This window comes from Suncus etruscus, chromosome 4, assembly GCF_024139225.1.
Source record: "Suncus etruscus isolate mSunEtr1 chromosome 4, mSunEtr1.pri.cur, whole genome shotgun sequence".
Lineage (NCBI taxonomy): Eukaryota > Metazoa > Chordata > Mammalia > Eulipotyphla > Soricidae > Suncus > Suncus etruscus.
In genome coordinates, this window is record NC_064851.1 from 96,658,074 (window position 1) to 96,678,388 (window position 20,315).

The 20,315-nt window shown below is 37.8% G+C and overlaps 1 protein-coding gene across 4 annotated transcripts in view; it reads left to right on the forward strand.

Moving 5' to 3' along the window:
- NCOA7 (nuclear receptor coactivator 7) overlaps positions 1-13,023 on the forward strand; it is a 168,473-nt gene extending 155,450 nt beyond the window's left edge. For 3 of the 4 annotated variants that reach the window (XM_049771097.1, XM_049771100.1, XM_049771098.1), the window contains 5 exons: positions 2,315-2,440; positions 4,994-5,146; positions 9,806-9,901; positions 10,414-10,487; positions 10,858-13,023. In XM_049771097.1, coding sequence (XP_049627054.1) covers positions 2,315-2,440; positions 4,994-5,146; positions 9,806-9,901; positions 10,414-10,487; positions 10,858-10,993 — 585 coding nt within the window. In that variant the 3' untranslated portion in view covers positions 10,994-13,023. Of the gene's footprint in view, positions 1-833; positions 909-2,314; positions 2,441-4,993; positions 5,147-9,805; positions 9,902-10,413; positions 10,488-10,857 lie in introns of those variants that run through there. The other variant, XM_049771101.1, reaches the window with a different exon arrangement.
- The last annotated feature ends 7,292 nt before the right edge of the window (positions 13,024-20,315 follow it).

The following is a 20,315-nucleotide window of genomic DNA, read 5'->3' on the forward strand; positions in this document are numbered from 1 at the left end:
TAGGTCATATGCTGTTCCACCATATGCAAGGATAGAAATTTCTAGGGATAGAAATGGGGTTTGCTGCCTGCAAAACAAGTACCTTCTTACTTCTGCAGCCCCTACATTTCTTTCAGACCTCTTTAACATATAACCTGTGTGGAAGAGGAGGGATATTATGCTTTTTAATAATAATACACTACCAGGTTAAAAATAAATACTTTGCCAGATGTTTTGAACATTTTTCTCAGCATCATATAAATCAGATTTTTCTCCCATTCTTTTAAAGTCCTTAATACAGCAAACATTACATGGTTTTGAAGTGAAATATTATCACTGTACAAGTATTGAACGTTCTTCCAAAAGTGTTTGTTTTATTCCTTCTATGAGATTAAACTATTGACTAGTAGCATAGAAAAGTTTAAAATGGAGGCTTAGCTTTTGAGAAGGTGCTTAGTAAAAAATAAAAACAACTCTGAAATGGCAGGGTTTGAAAAATCAGGTTCAGCAGAAAACAATTAAGAAAAATGAAAGAAAGAAGGAAGGAAAGAAAAAACACACACACCCACAGAACAAAAGGGTTTTGTAATCAGTTGTTCAAAGGTGAAAGTGTCATTTTACAGATTTAGAGCTCTGCCTGGCGGGAAGTGTGTGCCTACTCTCAATCCTAATTTGGGCGTGTTCCTGTAAAAAATGTTGAACCTTCTCCTGAGGGAAACAGAAACTTAATCGTGCAGGAAACTAGACACGACAGAAACAGTTGTAGTTCAGTGTGGCCACAAGTAACAGTGCTGTGGAGACAGAGAGAGAAAAATAAAGCCTCCTCTGGGAACAAGCATTTACACTTAGTCGCCATGAGATTTCGAAGATTACCCTTGGATATTCAGATTCTTTATTGTGCCAGACCAGACCAAGAACCTTTCGTCAAGGTATGTTGGCATCCATGAGGCTAAAAATGTGCCAGTTAATCCTCAGAGATGCCATTCTAATACTGTTTTGAAATGCTTTCTTCATTAGAAAGGACTGTGCTGACATTTCAGAGGGAGCAGGTATTTTATTCATTGGAGAGGGATATGGTATAGTTTACCCCTGCCTTTTGGAGTCAGAAATTCATTTGTGGTCATTTTCATTCCTCATTGCTACCAATGTTAAATGTGGAATTTGTCAAAATCATGTACTTTATTTAATGTCTTATAATGCTGATTTTGTGATTCTTAGGCATTGTTTTCTTTACATAAATACTATATGAAAAGCTGATTAAATTTTCAAGCTAATTTCCTTGACTCTAAATTTGCCTTAGATGACATCAGTTGCTTTGTAACTATTCCTATGAATTTGGAAATCTGAGCCCCTGTGTTATCTGCGATTTTTACTTTATGTAACTTAAATGTTTAAGTACAAAATCATGAATCCTGATGTCCAGGAATTCTTGTCAGTCAAGAGAGGCAAAAATAGATTTTCAGGTGATACTGATTTTTGGTAATCTACAAGTCTGGTTAACAAGGAACTGATAAATATATTATTTGCAAATCATGTTTCTCTCAAGAGAAAATCTTGTTTCCTAGACTTTAAAAAATTCCTAACTTCAATAGATTTTAAACTAAAACTTTTTTGTGTTTCTTTTTTGTGTTGCTCCTGGTAGCTGGTACCATAGATTATTTGTTTTGCTTGTTTGTTTGTTTGTTTGTTTGTTTGTTGTTTTAAAGGTTGCTGAACACAACGTCAAGAGAAAGTATTAGCAGACTTGATTTAAAAACTACCCTCGACTAGAGTGATAATAAAGTGGCAAGGGCACTTGCCTTGCACATGGCTTATGGAAATTCAATCTCTGGCATTCCATATGCTCCCCCAAGACCAGTTAGTAGTGATCGCCGAGGGCAGAGCTAAGAGTAACCCCTGAACATCGCTGACTGTGGCTTCCAAACAAAAATAAATAAAACTATTCTCATCTTCTCAATTCTCTTATTTACAGAAGACATGCAAATTGCTTTCTGATGCATGCCTAAATAGTTCTAGTTTATGTATAGGTTGACAGAGATTAGTTTGGTACATATTGCTGCTAGAGCCATACTAATTCTCACTCAATAACTGATCAAATGAAAATTTTTGTGGATTTGTGCACATGTGCCTCAGTTGCCCTGTATTTAGTTCTGATTGTATTCAGAAGTTGGAAATTTAGCCATTTCTTTCAAAGTCTCAGTTCAGTTTACATGCTAGTAAGGTTATATGCTAAATGCAGGCTCACCTAGTAAGGTGAGAGTATACCTGCGGTCATTTTTTAACAGGCGAAGAAAAAGCAAGTGCATCAGTTTTCGGTTTGTCTTCTTCATGTCAGATCATTACCGTCGAGGAGGCAAAGCGCAGGAAGAGCACTTGTAGCTACTATGAAGATGAGGATGAGACGGCTCTGCCCGTCCTGCAGCCGCACAGCGCGCTCCTGGAGAACATGCACATCGAACAGGTGGGCATAGTAGGCACTGGGGAAGGGGACCTCTGGGGCTGGGAAAGCTCTCAAATAGTGTTCAAGGAGAGAGGGAGAGAAAGAGAGGGAGGGAGGGAGAGAGAGGAGAGAGAAAAAGAGAGAAAGAGAAAGGAAGGAAGGAAGAAGGAAGGAAGGAAGGAAGGAAGGAAGGAAGGAAGGAAGGAAGGAAGGAAGGAAGGAAGGAAGGAAGGAAGGAAGGAAGGAAGGAAGGAAGGAGGAGGGAGAGAGAAAAGGAAGGAAGGAAGGAGGGAGGAAGGAAGGAAGGAAGGAAGGAGGGAAGGAAGGAAGGAAGAAGGAAAAGGGAGGGAGGGAGGGAGGAAGAAGGAAAAGGGAGGGAGGGAGGGAGGAAAATGGAGGAAGGGAGGGAGGGAGGGAGGGAGGAAGGGGTGAACACTCCCAAACAGTGTTCAAGGGGCCTGAAGTCACTCAGGGTTATTTGTCCAAATGGGCCAGTGGTCTAGTGCTGAGCCTGGAGATGTGTTGCTGAGTGCTTTTTAAGTCCTGTGCTGCTGGGCATTACCAGGAAACCCCTGGTGATCCTCAGGAGCCATGTGCTAGGTCAGGCATATACAAGGCATGGGCCTGGACCCCTGTACTGTCTCTCTAGCTACTCTTTATGCCTTTTCATAGTCCTAACCCTAACTTTCTTAGCCCCATGATTTTGATTAGCAAAGCTCAGAAAAGGTTAATTGCAAATTTATTTTACTTACTTTAAGAATGCTACCACTCACTAGGATGAATTTTTGTTTTAAAATGTTCTTTGCATATTTGATATATGCAAAGATATATTTGTATATGCATCATATACATAAAAAACTATGTTTGCACTGCATGATGTATGTACTTGTAGTGAATTTTAGTCAGAAAGCTCCTGCAATCCTTGCCCTTGATCAGCTTGGAAAACTACTAAATTTCACATTTTTCTTGAATTTCAGAAAACTGAATTGTCAAGTTCAGCTCCTTTAATTTTCAAATGGTTGAAAACCTGGAAAAATTAAAAGACTAGACCAAACAATTATGAAAGTGAAGTGCCTACTGATATTTAGCCTCTGAAGAACACAGCAATTCCTGTTTTGTTAGTGTTTTAGATGGGGAGCAGCAGTGCTCAGGATCTTCTATCTCTCTGCCCAGTGGTAATTCCTGGAGATGCTCAGAGGACCACACACTACCAGCAATCAAACCAAGACCTCCCACATGTAGAGTGTACACATGACCCTTTGAGCTATCTTTCAGGTAGCTGCCCCAGGAGCATTTTCTGTTTGTTTCTGGGCCACACCCAACGATGTTCAGGAATTACTCCATATTCCATATGGGGTTAGGAGATCATATGGGATTTCAGGGATCAAGCTTGGGTTAGCCGATTGCAAGGCAGGTGCTCTACCTGCTGTACAAATCTCAAGCTGTACAGTTAACAGTTTAGAATAGATGAGCATTATTGATTTTTTGGCAGCCAATACTTTTATTTTTAAATTTAAACAATATGGTTTGTAAAACTCTTATTGTTATAGTTTCAAAAGTTCAGCAACATACCCTTCATCTATGTGTCTAATTCCTTCTATCTATCCAGCATCATTCTGTCATCTACTCCCCCACCAAACTTATTCTTCCCAAAGGTAAATGTCCTACTAGAAATCAATTCTCAGTTTCTGTTTCCTTTGTACAATGGTCATTCCCTACCATGTTTCTTTGTATCCCACATGAGAGAGATCATTCTGTGTCTGTCCCTTTCATTCAGACTAACTTCACTCAAATTGGTAGCCAGTTTTGAGCTAATTGTCAATGTGATAAAAATATATATTTATGATGTACAAAACTTGCACAAGCTTTTTTGCTGGAGGCCATAGTTGTTAGCAGTAGCTTGAATCCTTGAGGGCTTAGAAAGAAGAGTGGAAAAACAAACTTTTTAATGGAACTCAGGTTGAACTGTGAAAAGGAATGCATGTATCTAATTCATGCCACCTTAACAAGCAGCTAAAAGCTGTGTTTTCAAATATATTGTGACAAGTTGATTGACTATATGACTCTGGGGGGGGGGGCAAACTCTGGACTGCATCTCTCTCAAACAGTAACTTTTGGCAAAACAACTCTTACCTGAGCTAAGAGAAACAATATATAGGTGTGGAACTTAGTCCTGTACTAAATTCTTCACCACATAGGGAGATTCTTTCCTTTCTCCTCTTCTTTGTAATAAAATTTTCTACCTCCTAAAAAATACAAAACAAGGAGCCAGAGCTATCAAGTAGTGATAGGGCATTTGCCTTGCAAGCGGCAGACCCAGAATAGGCCTAGGTTTGATCCCCAGCCTCTCAGATGGTCCCCCAAGCCAGCAGTGATTTCTGAGTGCATAGCCAGGAGGAACCCTTGCGCATCACCGAGTGTGGCCCAAAGATCAAAAATAAGAGAAAAAATACAAAGCAATATATGTGTGTGATTTTGAATTTCAGTCATGGACAGTTTACCTTTGCTGCAAGTTTGGGAGTTACTTGTGGGTTTTCTGTATATTCACATGCCCATTTTTTTTTTGACTTACAGTTGGCCCGGCGCCTTCCAGCAAGGGTTCAAGGATATCCATGGCGACTTGCTTATAGCACATTAGAACATGGAACCAGCTTGAAAACTCTCTATCGAAAATCAAAATCCCTCGACAGTCCTGTCCTATTGGTGATCAAAGATATGGATAATCAGGTAAGGGTCATCCTGTTATAGAAAACAACTTTAATGAAACCTACACAACAGTAGTGATTGATGCAATGTCATCTTTTCTCTGTGTTTACTATTTCTTTATTAAGTATTTCCCCAAATACAGTCACCTTTTTAGGCATTTTTTTATCCTGTGCTCACCATAATCTAAGCTGGAGAAGTTCAGGTAAAGTCAAGTCTGCATTAAGAGATAGTACACACACACACACACACACACACACACACACAAACTCCTGTGCATTACTAAAAATTGATTGTGATTTTTATGCTTGTCCTTTTTTTTTTTTTTTTTTGCCACTTACCTCATTAGTATCCACAAACCTGGAGAAGTTCAGGTAAAGTCAAGTCTGCATTAAGAGATAGTACACACACACACACACACACACACACACACACACACACACACACACACACACACACAAACTCCTGTACATTACTAAAAATTGATTGTGATTTTTATGCTTGCCCTTTTTTTTTTTTTTTTTTTTTTTGCCACTTACCTCATTAGTATCCACAAACCTTACCTGTCTATTTGTTGTCAGTCACACCACTGGTGTATAGTAGCTGAAGGGCCCCATAGTCTGAGCTAGCGGGGAAAGCCTGATTTCATTGCTCATTGAATTCTCTGTGTTTTCTTTTTTTTTTTTTGGGGGGGGGCATACCTGGTGACACTCAAGGGTTATTCCTGGCTATGCACTTAGAAATCGATCCTGTTTTGGGGGGACCATATGGGACACTAGGGGATCGAACCGCGGTCTGTCTTAGGCTAGTGCAGGCAAGGCAGACAGATGCCTTACTACTTGCGCCACCACTCTGGCCCCATGTGTTTCTTGGAAGCACCAGTGAAATCAGTTATCACCCACTATTACTCCTTCCCACACACAAAAACAGACAGAAGCACACACCTATCAAGTTCTTCCTTAATTTATTTCAATTTGCCCTATGAAATGTCAGAAAGAATTTCCTTTAAATTTTTAAGGTGTCTTTAAGTTATGGATACTGAATTTTCAGTAAGCTTTAATTTATTCATCCATTTAGAGAATGTATTTATTATACTTGCTAAATGTGACATTTTAAGCATTGAGGTTTTTGTGACAAAAATTAGGACTATTTTTAAGGAAAATATGTGTCTTTGTCATAATTTATCTTGGAAAAAATTAGCAGAGAAATGAGGATATTGAAGGCATTGTTCTCAACCATGATATTTCTATCACTTTATGCAGTAACATTATAAGATTGAGAGGGAAGGGGACCGGAACAGTGCCCATGCTAGCCTAGGACAGACTGCGGTTTGATTCCCTGGCATCCCCCATGGTCCCCAAGCCAGGAGCGATTTCCTTTTTTTTTGGTTTTTTGGGCCACACTCCTTTGATGCTCAGGGGTTACTCCTGGCTAAGCACTCAGAAATTGTCCCTGGCTTCGGGAGATCATATGGGACACCGGCGGTCCTTCCTTGGCTAGCACTTGCAAGGCAGACACCTTACCTCTAGTGCCACCTTGCCAGGAGCAATTCTAAGGGCATAGTCAGGAGAACCCCTGAGCATCACTGGAAGTGCCCCCCCCAAAAAAGATTGAGAGGGAGGAGTTATACTTTGTTGCTATAATTATGTCCTATTTGATGGCATTTAATTTAATAATATTCCTTGAATAATAGGTAGAAATAAGTCAAAATTACAATAATAAAAGAGGTATTAAATGAAATAACTTTAGGAATGGGTGAATTGTTTGAGAAGATACATGATGTATTTAGAGGGCTGATTATAGAATACACACAAACCCTCACCATAAGTATACATGATGAAGATGTATGGCACCCATTGCAGGTATTCATGAAGCATGGTCTTCCCCAGCTTTCTCCTAGCATATATGTAAAGGAGGCTCTCTCTGGAAGCCTGCACTGTTCTCAGGCATGGAGTCTTCCTGAACTAGGTGCCCTGAAGGCATATGGAAAGAACCTGGACACTAACCTTGCTTTTCCTGTTCCATCACTGGCAAGGAAATAATATGGCTTTGCTATATTCAGAGCATGATAAAATAGTGTCTATATATTTATAAGAAAGTGAATAAAAAAGAGGGCCAACGTAATAGCACAGCTGCAAAGTGTTTGCCTTGCATGCAGCTAATTCGGGGCGGACCCGGGTTTGATCCCAGGCATCCCATATAGTACCTGTCAGGAGAGGCTTCTGAGTGCAGAGGCAGGGGTAAACCCCTGAGTGCTGCCTGGTATGGCCCCCACCAAAAAAAAGTTCTAATAAAAAAGGAATGCATTTGTAGGATGGCAGAAGTGAGGAAATCTGCAGGATCAATACCCAGTGAAACCACCATGACTAGTAGATATTTTAGAGTAATGATCACTTAATGTCTATGGAAATTGTCCTAAGAGCATTCAGGAAGTGAAGAAATAGTTCAAGAAAAGCTAATAAATTTAGTTATAATAGTGAGGCACAATCTCCATCCCACAAGTAACTTCCAGTTTAGCTTGATGAAGTTTCGCTCTGGGCATGTATGGACTAGAAGATGGAACTTCTTTTCCCCCAGCTTTAGAGGAAATGCCATGATATAGCCCTTCAGAAACACTTTTTATCCACTGTCACAATCTGTGTTTCTGAGGTCAGTGTGTGAGGAAATGGTAGGTTAGAAGTATCTGTATATGCATATCTGTATTTCGGGAGAATGGGGTGCTCATTTGCTACCAGCCCCTGTACATAGGGCAAAAGCTGAACCTTGGCATGGAAGGCTGTGATTGGTCTCTGCTACCCTTGTCTCAGCTTATGGGCCAAAAGTTCATAAGTGATCCAATACCTGTACACCTAATACTACTTCCTAACACCTTATTTATCAAATAAGATTGATTTTTAGCTGAAATAGCCACTGTCTATTTAGTATAAATTGCCTCCTAGCGGCAAGGGAAGAAGGAGACCGTCAGTCAGAACTCTGACAAAATGAATTTAGGAGAACACTGGGAAATTCAAGCCAAAGGAGCATTCTAGAGACAACAAAAATAGTGGAGGTTTGGGCCGGAGAGATAGCATGGAGGAAGGGTGTTTTTCTTGCATGCAGAAGAAAGGTGGTTCGAATCTTGGCTCCCTGAGCCTGCCAGGAGTGATTTCTGAGCATAGAGTCAGGCAGGAGTAACCCCTGAGCTCTGCCAGGTGTGACCTCCCAAAAAAAAAACAACAAACAAAAACAAAAATTGTGGAGGTAAAACTTAAGAGGAAGGTGATAACTCTACAAACAGAACTAAACTAAACATATGCCCTCCAGTTTATCACACAGAACAAGGGAGATAACTAAGGAGAGCCTTTGGAGTGGACCACACCCAGCTGGTCTAGGGACTTATTCCTAGCTCTTTGCTCAGGGATCACTCCTGCTGGAACTCAGGGGACCATATTGGGTGTTGAGGATTGAATCTCGATTGGCCACATACAACGCAGATGCCTTACAGTACTATCTCTGTGGCTTCAGGACCTTTTTTTGGAGTTAAGAAAATGGAGAAGTTGTTGACTTAAATACATCTATATTACCTTTGAAACACTTGTACAACATTTTATAATATGTAGGATATTTAAAAGCCCATAATAATGTATATCATTTCTTTCTTTTAAAAAACTAATATATCTTACTATAGAATAAATGTGCTTATTTTATATAACTTACTATGAAAAAGTGTGCTTATTTATATTTACTATAAAATAATTATGCTTATATATTAGATCAGTCATGTTAAGGAAGTATCTTTGTATAAACATGGAGATTCCATTTAATGGGACAAAAGTATTTTCTCTGGGTAAGTGTCTAGCTATGATTCCACTTATAAATCACCTAAGAAAACTGGTTTTGTTTTTCTAGGAGCTCATTCCTTTTTGCAAGTTACATCCTGTTATTTTTGAAACATGTGTTGATTAATATTTCAAGTATGTTGTTTCTCTTCACTAAAGAATTTTGTCTCCACGGGAGACTGAACTTCATTTAAAATTAAAAGAGTCCCAAGATACACTTCCTATAGAACACATTCTAGTATACATAAGGTTCCAGTTTAATCTTCTGCACCAACTGGCCCATTGAGCACCATGAGCTATTGCTCTTATGAAAAATTAAAGCAAAACTGAAACAGTCTTGGCTTTCAATAACCAAGTTACCTGACCCACATTGAGTTCTATTAGGGCTTTGACATTTGATTTATATGTTTATTTGTGTTTTGTTTTTACTTTAAGCTTTAATTTAGTTTGCTAAAAATAATAAAAAGTTGAAGTGTGATCCTAAAATCAGATTAGATTTGGGTTTGTTTTATTGTTATTTTGTTTGGTTGATTGGTTTTGGGGCCACAGCTGATGGTGCTCAGGAATTACTCCTGGTTTCTGGTTTTTTTTTTTTTTTTTTTGAGATATTTTGAAGGGGTGGGGGATACATCTTGTACTGCACAGGGTTTACTCCTGTCTCTGTTCTCAGAAATCACTCCTGGTGGGTTGTGGGGAGAGGGGGTCAGAGACATTAAGGGATACTGAGATGGAATTTCAGTCAGTTGCATTCAAGCAAGAACTATCTCCAGCCCCCTAACAGGATTGTTTTAAAGTAGTTCAGAAAGTCTTTTGAGGGAGAAGTTTAATTTCAAAAACAGATAATATTTCTGCTTTCTTTTGACAGATTTTTGGAGCATATGCAACTCATCCTTTCAAGTTCAGTGACCACTATTATGGGACAGGAGAAACTTTTCTTTATACATTTAGCCCCAACTTCAAGGTAATTATAAGCTGTAAATATCCATTGTCCCAAAATTATGGTGTCAGAGGTGAATGTGGGGGTGGGGGAACATCAATAGAGCAGCAGCTGATCTACTTCCTCATCTACTCTCTAGATGGGTCAGCACTGTATGATGGTAGTACCCCAGCAGCTTTGAATCTTGGGAGCTGAAACAGTGGTTCACAACGTTTTTTTCATCATGCCTCCCTTCTGACCTTGTTTCTTTCCTGTGCTTTCCCCTGTCCCCTTGGTTGGACCACAGGTTTTCCCATGGCTCCTACTGAATAACACTGGTCTAGGGTGAGTGAAGCCATTGTGCTTTCAGCACCACTGTGTGCCTGAGAAATGTTTTCCACTACATAAACACTTTAGGACCTCAGCCTGGTGAGGGAAGGGTCTAGATTCAGGAATTACTGTGGATAATTCCCTTCCACATAAAAATACTGTATTAATTTTTATCTTTGCTAATTCTATAGATTAATATGTATTCACTGTCTCATTTCTACCCACAGGTGTTTAAGTGGAGTGGAGAAAACTCATACTTTATCAATGGAGACATAACTTCTTTAGAACTTGGTGGTGGAGGGTAAGATTGTTTTTGTTCTTCATCACCTGACTTGAGCATATCTGTTTTGAACCAGGTAACCAGAACCTTGGTATCAGGTGATTTTACCTGTCTATGTGGTTAGATTAATTAGGACAAAGACCTAACACACAACACTAAGAATCAAATATAAGATGTTTTATTTATATGTCTAAAGGAAGGACTACTTTATCTTTCAGGAAAGTAAATACATGAAATAAAGGTAAAATTTCCTTTCCAGAAGGGTCTTACCAGAAGTCTAGAATCGTGTCTATAGCATAAAGTAAAAAGGATCTGGTTAGGGAAGACAGAATGGTTTGTAACAAAACTAAATCTTACTATTTTACCTTTTTGGGTTGTTTAACCTTTTCAGGGGACGCTTTGGCTTATGGCTAGATGCTGACTTATACCATGGACGAAGCAATTCTTGCAGCACTTTCAATAATGATATTCTTTCCAAAAAGGAAGACTTCATAGTTCAAGACCTCGAGGTGTGGACATTTGATTGAAATTCAGACTGCCTTAAATATAACATGAAAGTGACTGGATTAGATTAGCTCTCCAAAAGCTGGCCGGAAGATGATAACTCAGACCAGACTGCCTCATCTCACCATAAAGCTTTCTTCCTGCCCTCATATCTTGGAGCATGACCATATTGCAGACAGAGAATCTAAAGGGTAAATGTGGAGAGAAGATACTGAAGGAAGACATTTGAGTCCAGATTATTAAAAGACTTTATTCTCTACTTATTCAAATTCATCCAGTGAGGAGTCAGAGCATTTACAGATGTATGAGTTGAATGCAGTTTTTATTTTTGGTAACTGTGAAAAAAAGATACTGTGGAAATATAAACATGCCTTGTGTATTTATCACCATAATTTTCATTACCAAAATGTACAGCATACTATTGTTCTGTTGTTTGCCATGGTAAAGGTTAGTCTCATTTAGAAAAGTTGAAGGTGCACAGTGCTTAAAGTGAATATATGATTAAAAAAAAAACTATTTATTGTTTCTAGTATATTGTCTGAAATGTGTTCACAGTTTTTTTCTTTTAATGTATCAAATTTTGAAATAAAGAAATGTATACAGTTTGTTCTATGTTTTGGCAAAAAAATCATTTGGTTTATATGGTTTTATACTGACTTTTTTTCTTTGCCCTGATTATTTAGGGTGACAGATCTTAAACAACATATATTTTCATTTTTAAAGTACTTTCATTATAATGTTCTTCGATTTGACTGTTGTAGGCCAGCTTGAAAGTTATTTTTTATTTTTTTCAGCTACCTTGAACCAAATCATTTAAAGAAGAATAAGCAATTTCTGCCTATTATAAATTGGTATTTACAGAAATTAATGTATCAGTTTATCTTAGAGCAAACCCTGTTTTTGAAAAGAAAGTGTTTTGCTTATTTTAAAATTATGTATTAATAAAAATAATGTTCTTTCATAGTATTTCTTGCATAATATCCCCAAGTTGTTACATGAACAAAATAGTCTCTGTTTTAAGAGGAACTGCGTGTTTTCACTTCTGTGTATCTTATTTTACCTTTTATGGTTTTTTGGGACCACAAACAGTTGGCCATGTTTAAGGCAAGTGCCCTACCCACTTTACTCTGGCCCTAGTTCCAGTATTTTGTATTTAAAAAATTGTCAAATTAACCCATTGCTTTGGTCTCTACACTCTTCTGTGTAAGAAAAAAAAAATCATTGTTAAAAAAAGTATCATTGAACCATAGGAATAATAAACAATACCAGTTCCTTAATAATGGACCTTTTTCACATTAGAAACACTCTTAATAATAATAAAGCCTTCTTTGAAATCTAACCTATATTACTGATTACTAGACTTTTTGAAAGCCAAAGACTACTAATGAAAAATATGTCTGTAATTGCCAAAGCTGAGAAGTAGTCTCTCATAAATTACATTGTCAGTGATCTTTAATAGGAAAGATTAATAACAATATTTATATGTCTGTTTTTAAAATGATTCTTAGAGTGATAGTGTTAAGCTGGTAGAATACTTTAGTTTATTTTCATATTTGAGATTATTTATAAAAGAGAACAAACCAATTTCCAAGTGGCCTCCTGTCAGATCAGCAGTTCTTTACTACACTCACATTCCATGCAAATTTCAATGAATGCTATAAAATTGTGAATCAGTAGCTTGGGTGTGGTTTCACCCAAAATCTCCAATGAGAGCTATTGATTAACAATGTATGGTGGTTTCACCTTAAAATCTGCTTGTTAATTAATGTGTTGGTGTGAGATATCTGGAATGTCTCATGATGATCATGTTTACTATTTGTACTACTTACAACCATAGGATTATAATAAAAAATAAAAGATCATTTGCATATAACTCACTCTTACTAGGTTAGCTCATAATATTATACTTAGGAGAGCATACCCCAATGCTGTGTTCTCTATTTAAAACAGTATTGTCCAATCAGAAATGTATGGATATCTTTCACTTATGGATCCTGAGTATGTAATGCAGTGCTATACCAATATTTCCAATAAAGGAATTTATGCATTCTGATTTTCTTCTGAGGGCTCGTTGAACAGATATTCATTGGATACTAGAGTTTTTGCTTTGTGTGAAAGAGTGATGAAATATCCAAGACTAAATAAAGTATCAAAGACCAAATAATTTCCAGCAACCCTGGAAATTCCATTTTGCCACCCTTATTCTCTCATCGGTTCAAGAAAACTCCTATTATAGTTTCTGGAGTCAACTATTGGCTTAATAACTTCATCTATTCTTAATCTCTCTAGCCTTCCTTTCTACTTCCTTTTAATACATCTTTCTTGATCTATTTCCAAATTTCCACAATAGAATTTTTACCCAGGGATCAGTTTTCCTTGGCAACCTTTTCTCTCCTAATCCCTAAAGATTAAGACCTCAACAGTCTGCATTGCTTTTCAGTTCCTTAGTTCATAAGCCTATATCAAAGAACTTAAATGGGAAAGGACAAGCAAATAACTTTCCTGATTGTTTGAATTTAACTGTATCCCCAAACTATAAATCACAACAGACACCCTAAAGTAGTGACAAAAGTACTATTTATCTTTATTTCCTTTTCATGGTTTTGTGTATATTTGGAAAGTAGGGGACAGATGGGTCAACAGAGACTTACAAAGCATATGCTCTATGCATGCCATGCAATACCAGCACCTCCTTTGATGCCATTAAAAGTTTTGTAGACACTGAAATATCAATAAAAAGAGCTACAGGGCCAGAGAGATAGCATGGAGGTGTGGCATTTTTGCCTTGTATGCAGAAGGACTGAGGTTTGAATCCCAGCATCCCATATGGTCCCAGAGCCTGCCAAGATCGATTTCTGAGTGTAGAGCCAGGAATAGCCCTTGAATGCTGCCGGGTGTGACCCAAAACCAAGAGGGGAAAAAAAAAACTACAATTACTCCTAGGCAGCACATCAGTTGGGATGCCAATACCAGAATGGTCTAAATTCTTGTACAATATATAATCAGCCTATATAAGCTCCATATTAACAAATTCAACCACTATCTAATGTTGGCTGAATATGTACATGATATTTGAACACAATTCACATTCATGGTGTTTAAGTGTCAAATGTATTTTATGGAATGGCATCAATATCTTAAACAAAATGGGTAATAATCCTGTTACGATTCTTTTTTATTTTCATTTTATTGAAATCATTGTGATTTAGAAAGTACTTCAAATTCAGTTTCAGACATATAATGAATCAGGGCCAATCCCACCACCAGTGTCCACCTCCCTCCACCAGTGTTCCCAAATGCTTCCCATACCAACCCCCCACCCCAAGTTTGCCAGTATAACAGGCAAGTTTAAACTGTTAAAGTTTGGGTCTCTTGATTCCATTGTTGTTGGCTATGGGTTATTTATTCTTTCTGTCCTTTTTTAACACTACCAATGCACCTGAAACTCCTTGGCTCCTGGCCCCATTCTTTCATATATGTTTCTCCTCTTCCACTCAATTTCTTTTTCCTATCTATACTCTAGGGCCAAGGGTATTTTGAGATAATTCCCATTTAGACCATTAAATTTCTTAATGGAGTTATGCTAAATACCACAATTTATATCATTCTGAATTTATTTTTCTTCTGGCTGTTAGGATTCTTAACCTACTTTCGCTAATACAGTCAGAAGGTCAAAGAAATTTCAAAATCTCCAGGTCAGTCATACTCTCCACATATCAAAAGTATCATTAACCACTTCCTTTTCCAAATTAAGTCACACAATTTCTTATTCAAAGAAAACTACTTCAGTGTACCACATTTTGTTTCTATCTTCTTGCCTACGACCAGTATTCATAATGATCCCTTAATACTAGTTGTCTTTTTCTGAATAAATTTTGCTTTATAATTCACTTCAGAAAATAAGGTCTTGGGGCTGGAGAGATAGCACAGCATTAGGGTGTTTATTGCATGCAGCCAATTCAGACAGATGGTGGTTTGTATGGTCTCCTGAGCCTTCCAGGAGCAATTTCTGAGTGCATAGCCAGGAGTAACCCCTGAGTGCCACCAGGTGTGACACAAAAACAAAAACAAAATAAAAAAAAAGAAAAGGTCTTATTTTAAGGTCTTCCCTCTTGTTCAATTATCTAGTTCTTAAGAATAAAACTCCTTGGGGTTATTAATTAGGCAACCAAATGGTATCTTTTTGTTTGTTTATTTGGGGGCCCCACCCAGCTCTGCTCTGGGATTGTTCCTGGCTCTATGTCCAGGAACCACATCTGATGGGCTGAGGGAACCATATGGAGTGCTGGAGATCAAACCTGGGTGTGTAGCATGCAAGGCAAGTAGTGCCCTGCCTGCTATACTTTCACTCTGGCATCCAAATGTTGCTTCTTAATAGACTATTTGAAGAAACTTTATTTTCTAAGTTTGCAGCCCAATACAACATTCTATAATGGTGGAAAGGTTCAATTAATATGCTGTCTTTTCTGATATCCACTAGCTACAATACTAATGTGAACATTAGAAATGTTAAGTGATTGTGAACTAAACTCTTTAAAATTTCAGTTTATTTAAATTTAACCATTTGTCACTAGTGACCACTATATTAAACATGTATCTGTAAATAACAATCAAGAACTGACAATCAAATTATATATTTTTTTTACACAATGAACTTAGGTGGTTCATTCTCTCACCAAAAAAATTATTGTTTTCCCTCTAACTGCTTTGGTTAGATGTGTCTCCCAGGGAACTTTACACATTGTGGCACATTATAAACTGTTTAGGTAGCAGAAAAAAGTGATCAGAGATTAGTTCCCTAGCAATCTTTTCACACTGAAAACTTGAATCTCTCTACAATTAACAAATCCCCACCTCAACTAAGGGTAATGAAAATCTCTCTTAGTAGCCATGTCATTTCTTCTATAAATAATGTCCTTCCGGGGCCGGGAAGGTGGCACTAGAGGGAAGGTGTCTGCCTTGCAAGCGCTAGAGTAGGACTGACTGTGGTTCGATCCCCCGGCGTCCCATATGTTCCCCCCCCAAGCCAGGAGCGATTTCTGAGCTCATAGCCAGGAGTAACCCCTGAGTGTCAAACAGGTATGGCCCAAAAACAACAACAACAACAACAAAAAAAATGTCCTGTCTTTGCCATCAGTATTTTTGTTGTTGTGCCTATATTTTACATTCTACTGCCTGTGTTAGCCATGTAGGACGCCTTATACCTCTTAAGGTAGCCATATATAATGCATAATGAACTGCAAGAAGAAAAGATGGTTTATTTCATACACAGAATTGCGCATCCAGTCTCAGAACCATCAAGAAATAATGGAAACACCATCTAGGGCTCAGGCATTTCTATTCAATGATCAATAGTCTTTATCAAGTTTGCCTATTAGCCACATTTATACCCAAATAATCTACCTTTTTGTGGAGGGACTTTTCAATACCAGCCTTTTAAATGAAGAGTAATCAAAAGTCATTATCACTAGATAATCTTAGTGATGTATCATTTATCAACCACTAAAACAGGGTTACAGAAAGAACTAGTTTAACCCTTAGTGAAAGTGCTAAAAAAGAAATAAATACACTTCTATTCAACAAAATGTGGATGATAAGTCATGTCTTCTCATGTTTCAGCATTAAATTATCTTCCTCATCATTACATACTTTGAAAATACTGGAAGGAGGCCAGTCCGTTTAGCCTTCAATTCTTATAGCAGTCCTTGGCTTAACATCAGTCTCCACTGGTTGATATATCAGCCACACTTCACATAACACCCAATTAAAATAAACTCTAATATCTGAAGACTCAAATGATGAGAAAATTGAGGTATATGTGTCAACCTGAAAAAAAACTGTTAAAAAGTTTTAATTATTACTATATACCCATCAAGACTTATTCTTATTTTCTTGTTCTATTTTGCATTCCTATTAAATTGACCAAAGAATCTGGACAGAAGATAAGTTTGACCAGGGCATTTAATAGAGAACAGGGAGTATATAGAAGAGGTCTCTTTTAGCAACTCATATAAACTGATCACTCAGGAAAAACTTAGAAGTTTATAAAGACTTCAAAAAAGGGAGCAATGCATTGTGATAAAGACAGAATCTCTCTGGAGTCAGACAACCTGTTTGAATCTCAGTTCCACAGGTTGCTAACTCTGCTAACTCAGTTAAGTAATTCAACTTCTATATGCTTGTTTTTCTTTAGCTACAATTTGAAAATAGTAATAGTAAGAATCTACATGACTACCCAAATATGATTAAAGTACTTAAACTTGTCCCTTGCAGTACAGGGGTCTCAAACTCGCGGCCCACGGTCCGCAAACAGCCTCCTTACTACATTTTGTGACCCTGCCCTAGAGGAATCGTTTTTTGTTTTGTTTTGTTTTAGTTGTTTGGGTTACACTCCCCAATGTTCAAGGCTTACTACTGACTTTGCACTCAAGGATCACCCCAACTTTGCCTCCTGCGGCCCCCAGGTAAATTGTTTGAGACCCCTGATTAGAACAATCAATTTTAAAGTTCATGTGGAATCATAAAAGACCTAGGATAGCTAAATCATTTAAAGAAATAGCCATAGTGATCAAAACAGTGTGGTATTAGAACAAAGAATTTCATACCAATGGTTCAGATTAAAATATCCAGTGGGGCCAGAGCAGTGGCACAAGTGGTAAGGCTTTTGCCTTGCCCATACTAGTCTAGGACGGAACACAGTTTGTCCCATATGGTCCCCCAAGCCAGGAGCAATTTCTGAGCGCATAACCAGGTATAACCCCTGAGCACCATCGCGTGTGGCCCAAAAACCAAAAAAAAAAAAAAAAAAATCAGTGACTTATCCTCAAGTATACAGTCAACTAATTTTTGACAAAGGAGCCAAGAATTTGAAATGGATCAAAAACAGTCTCTTCAACAAATGCTGTGTGAACAATTGGATAACCACATGTAAGAAATTAAAGATTGATCCATATCTCAAATATTACACAAAAATTAATTCAAAGTGGATTAAAGACCTAGAGAACAGACCCAAGTCCATGAAGTTCACAGAGAAAAACATGGGCAGAACTCTACAAGGCTTACACCTCAAAAAGTCTTTGATGACAGGATGCAATGGCAAGAACTCTAGCATCAAATCTAAATAAATGGGACTATATCAAACTAAAAATGGTATCTGTATAACAAAAAAAAAAAAAAAAACAGGTTAAAACTAGAAGACAACTAACTGGGAAAAAAATCTTTGCAATCAACACATCAGATAAAGGTTTGATATCTAAGATATACAAATTGTTCACAAATGTTAACTCCACAGTACCTAAAAAAACATCCAAAAATGGGGAGATGAAGTGAATAGACACTTCTCTGAGGTAGAGTGACAGATGGCCAACAGACACATGAATAAATGTTCTTTATCACTTATCATTAGAGAAATACAAACCAAGACAACAATGAGATATCATCTTACACCAGTGAAGATGGTACATATCAAAAATAATGGGACCAACCTCTGTTGGCGGTGATGTGGTGAAAAAAGCACTCTCCTTCACTGCTGGTGGGAATGCTGCCTGGTCCAACCCCTATGGAAAACAGTATGGAGGGCTCTCTGTAGACTCAGAATTCAGCTACCTTATGACCCAGCAACCCCTCACTTAGGTATATACTCCAGTACAGAAAACCTTTCATTCAAAAAGATAAATGCACGCCACTATTCATTCCAGCACTTCGTGCAATAGCTAAGACTTGAAATCAATCAGAATGCCTATCAACAGACGAGTGGATCATGAAGATGCGATACATATACAAAATGGAATACTATGTAGCAGTAAGAAATGGTATAATTATGCAATTTACACAACTATGAATGGATATAGAAAATATTATGTTAAATGAGTAAGCCAGAAGAAGGATAAATACAGAATGATATCCCTTGTATGTGGTATTTATATGAATAAATGCAGTGGCCTAATAGGAAGACATCTCGATCACCATAGGTGACAGGGAATAGTGAAAAGAGGAAAACAAACTCAGTGGAAGAGGAGAAACATACTTCAAAGAAGTCTGCAGCAACAGATACAGTTGTTGCTCATCATACAGATCTATAATAATGTTCTATTTTTTGTTTGGCTTTTGGGTCACACCCAGTGGCGCTCAGTAGTTATTCCTGGATTTGAGTTCAGAAATTGCTCCTGGCAGGCTCGAGGGACCATATGGAATGCCAGGGATCAAATCCAGGTCTGTCCTCAGTCTGCCATGTGCAAAACAAATGCCCCATCATTATGCTATCTCTCTGGCCCCATTGTTCTAATACTTTTATCCATAGAAACAGCTGTAGTATGCACTCGGAAGCCAAGGACTCTCACAAAAGAGCTCACTATTAGAATGTTTCAATGTCTTAATTATGTCTATAATAACTCTTTAACTTTGTTTTGTCCACAGGGGTTCTTGATGATATAGGTTAGACACCTGATTTTTATATTTTAGTGTTTTATCACACTAGAATCCAAATAGTCTTTAACATGGGAATGCCTTAACAAATTACTCCATTTTATCCATCTCCCATTTGATTATGCCTATTATCACGATCTGATGCGTGCTTTTTTAAAATTTTCTTCCCCCCATCCCTGCTTTGGATCTGCTTAGTAGGAAATTCTTGTAGGAATTCTTGGTTGGGTTATGAGCTCAGGTTAAAATTAAGTTATAGAGAATGTTTAGCTTGTTATTTTTACCTCAATTTTCACTAAGAGTATCATGTGGCATTGTTCCTTTTTGCATAGACACACTAAAATAGGAACTCTTACATACAAAAAAAAGTTCTTATCTAATATGGATAGGAACTTATAAATTTTATAGTGCAAGGCTGCCTTTCACCCTGAACATTTGTCATGGAGACTTGACTTGGGCCTCAATGGATTGGACATTGACCGCCTAATCCTGAACCTCAGATTCCAACATTGGTACTGGCACAGTTTACGGCAGCAGCACCAGGAACCAAACTCCCCCTGGGGAAATGAATGCTGCCCTGGCACCAACCTGTTGCAGAGTAGGTTCATAAAATATGCTTATGATGAGGAAACAGCAACAAATTGATCTAAGGGCAGGTTGCCCTAACCCCCCATCCAATGGTGAGATGAAATCAGAAGATGCTCTGACCTAGGATCTGTGAAATACCAATATATGTGGTTACAGAAGACTGACTACAACAACCGCAACTAAGCAGAACTTTTCCTGGGACCACAAAGATATAGGCTTTATCCTAGGACCTGTGCAAAAAGGAGTAGAAGAAACTGAGAAAGGGCAATTAGTCTGAATTAGTTAAAGCACATAAAGTATAATATCCTGAAATTAAAGACATTGAAACTGTGTGAA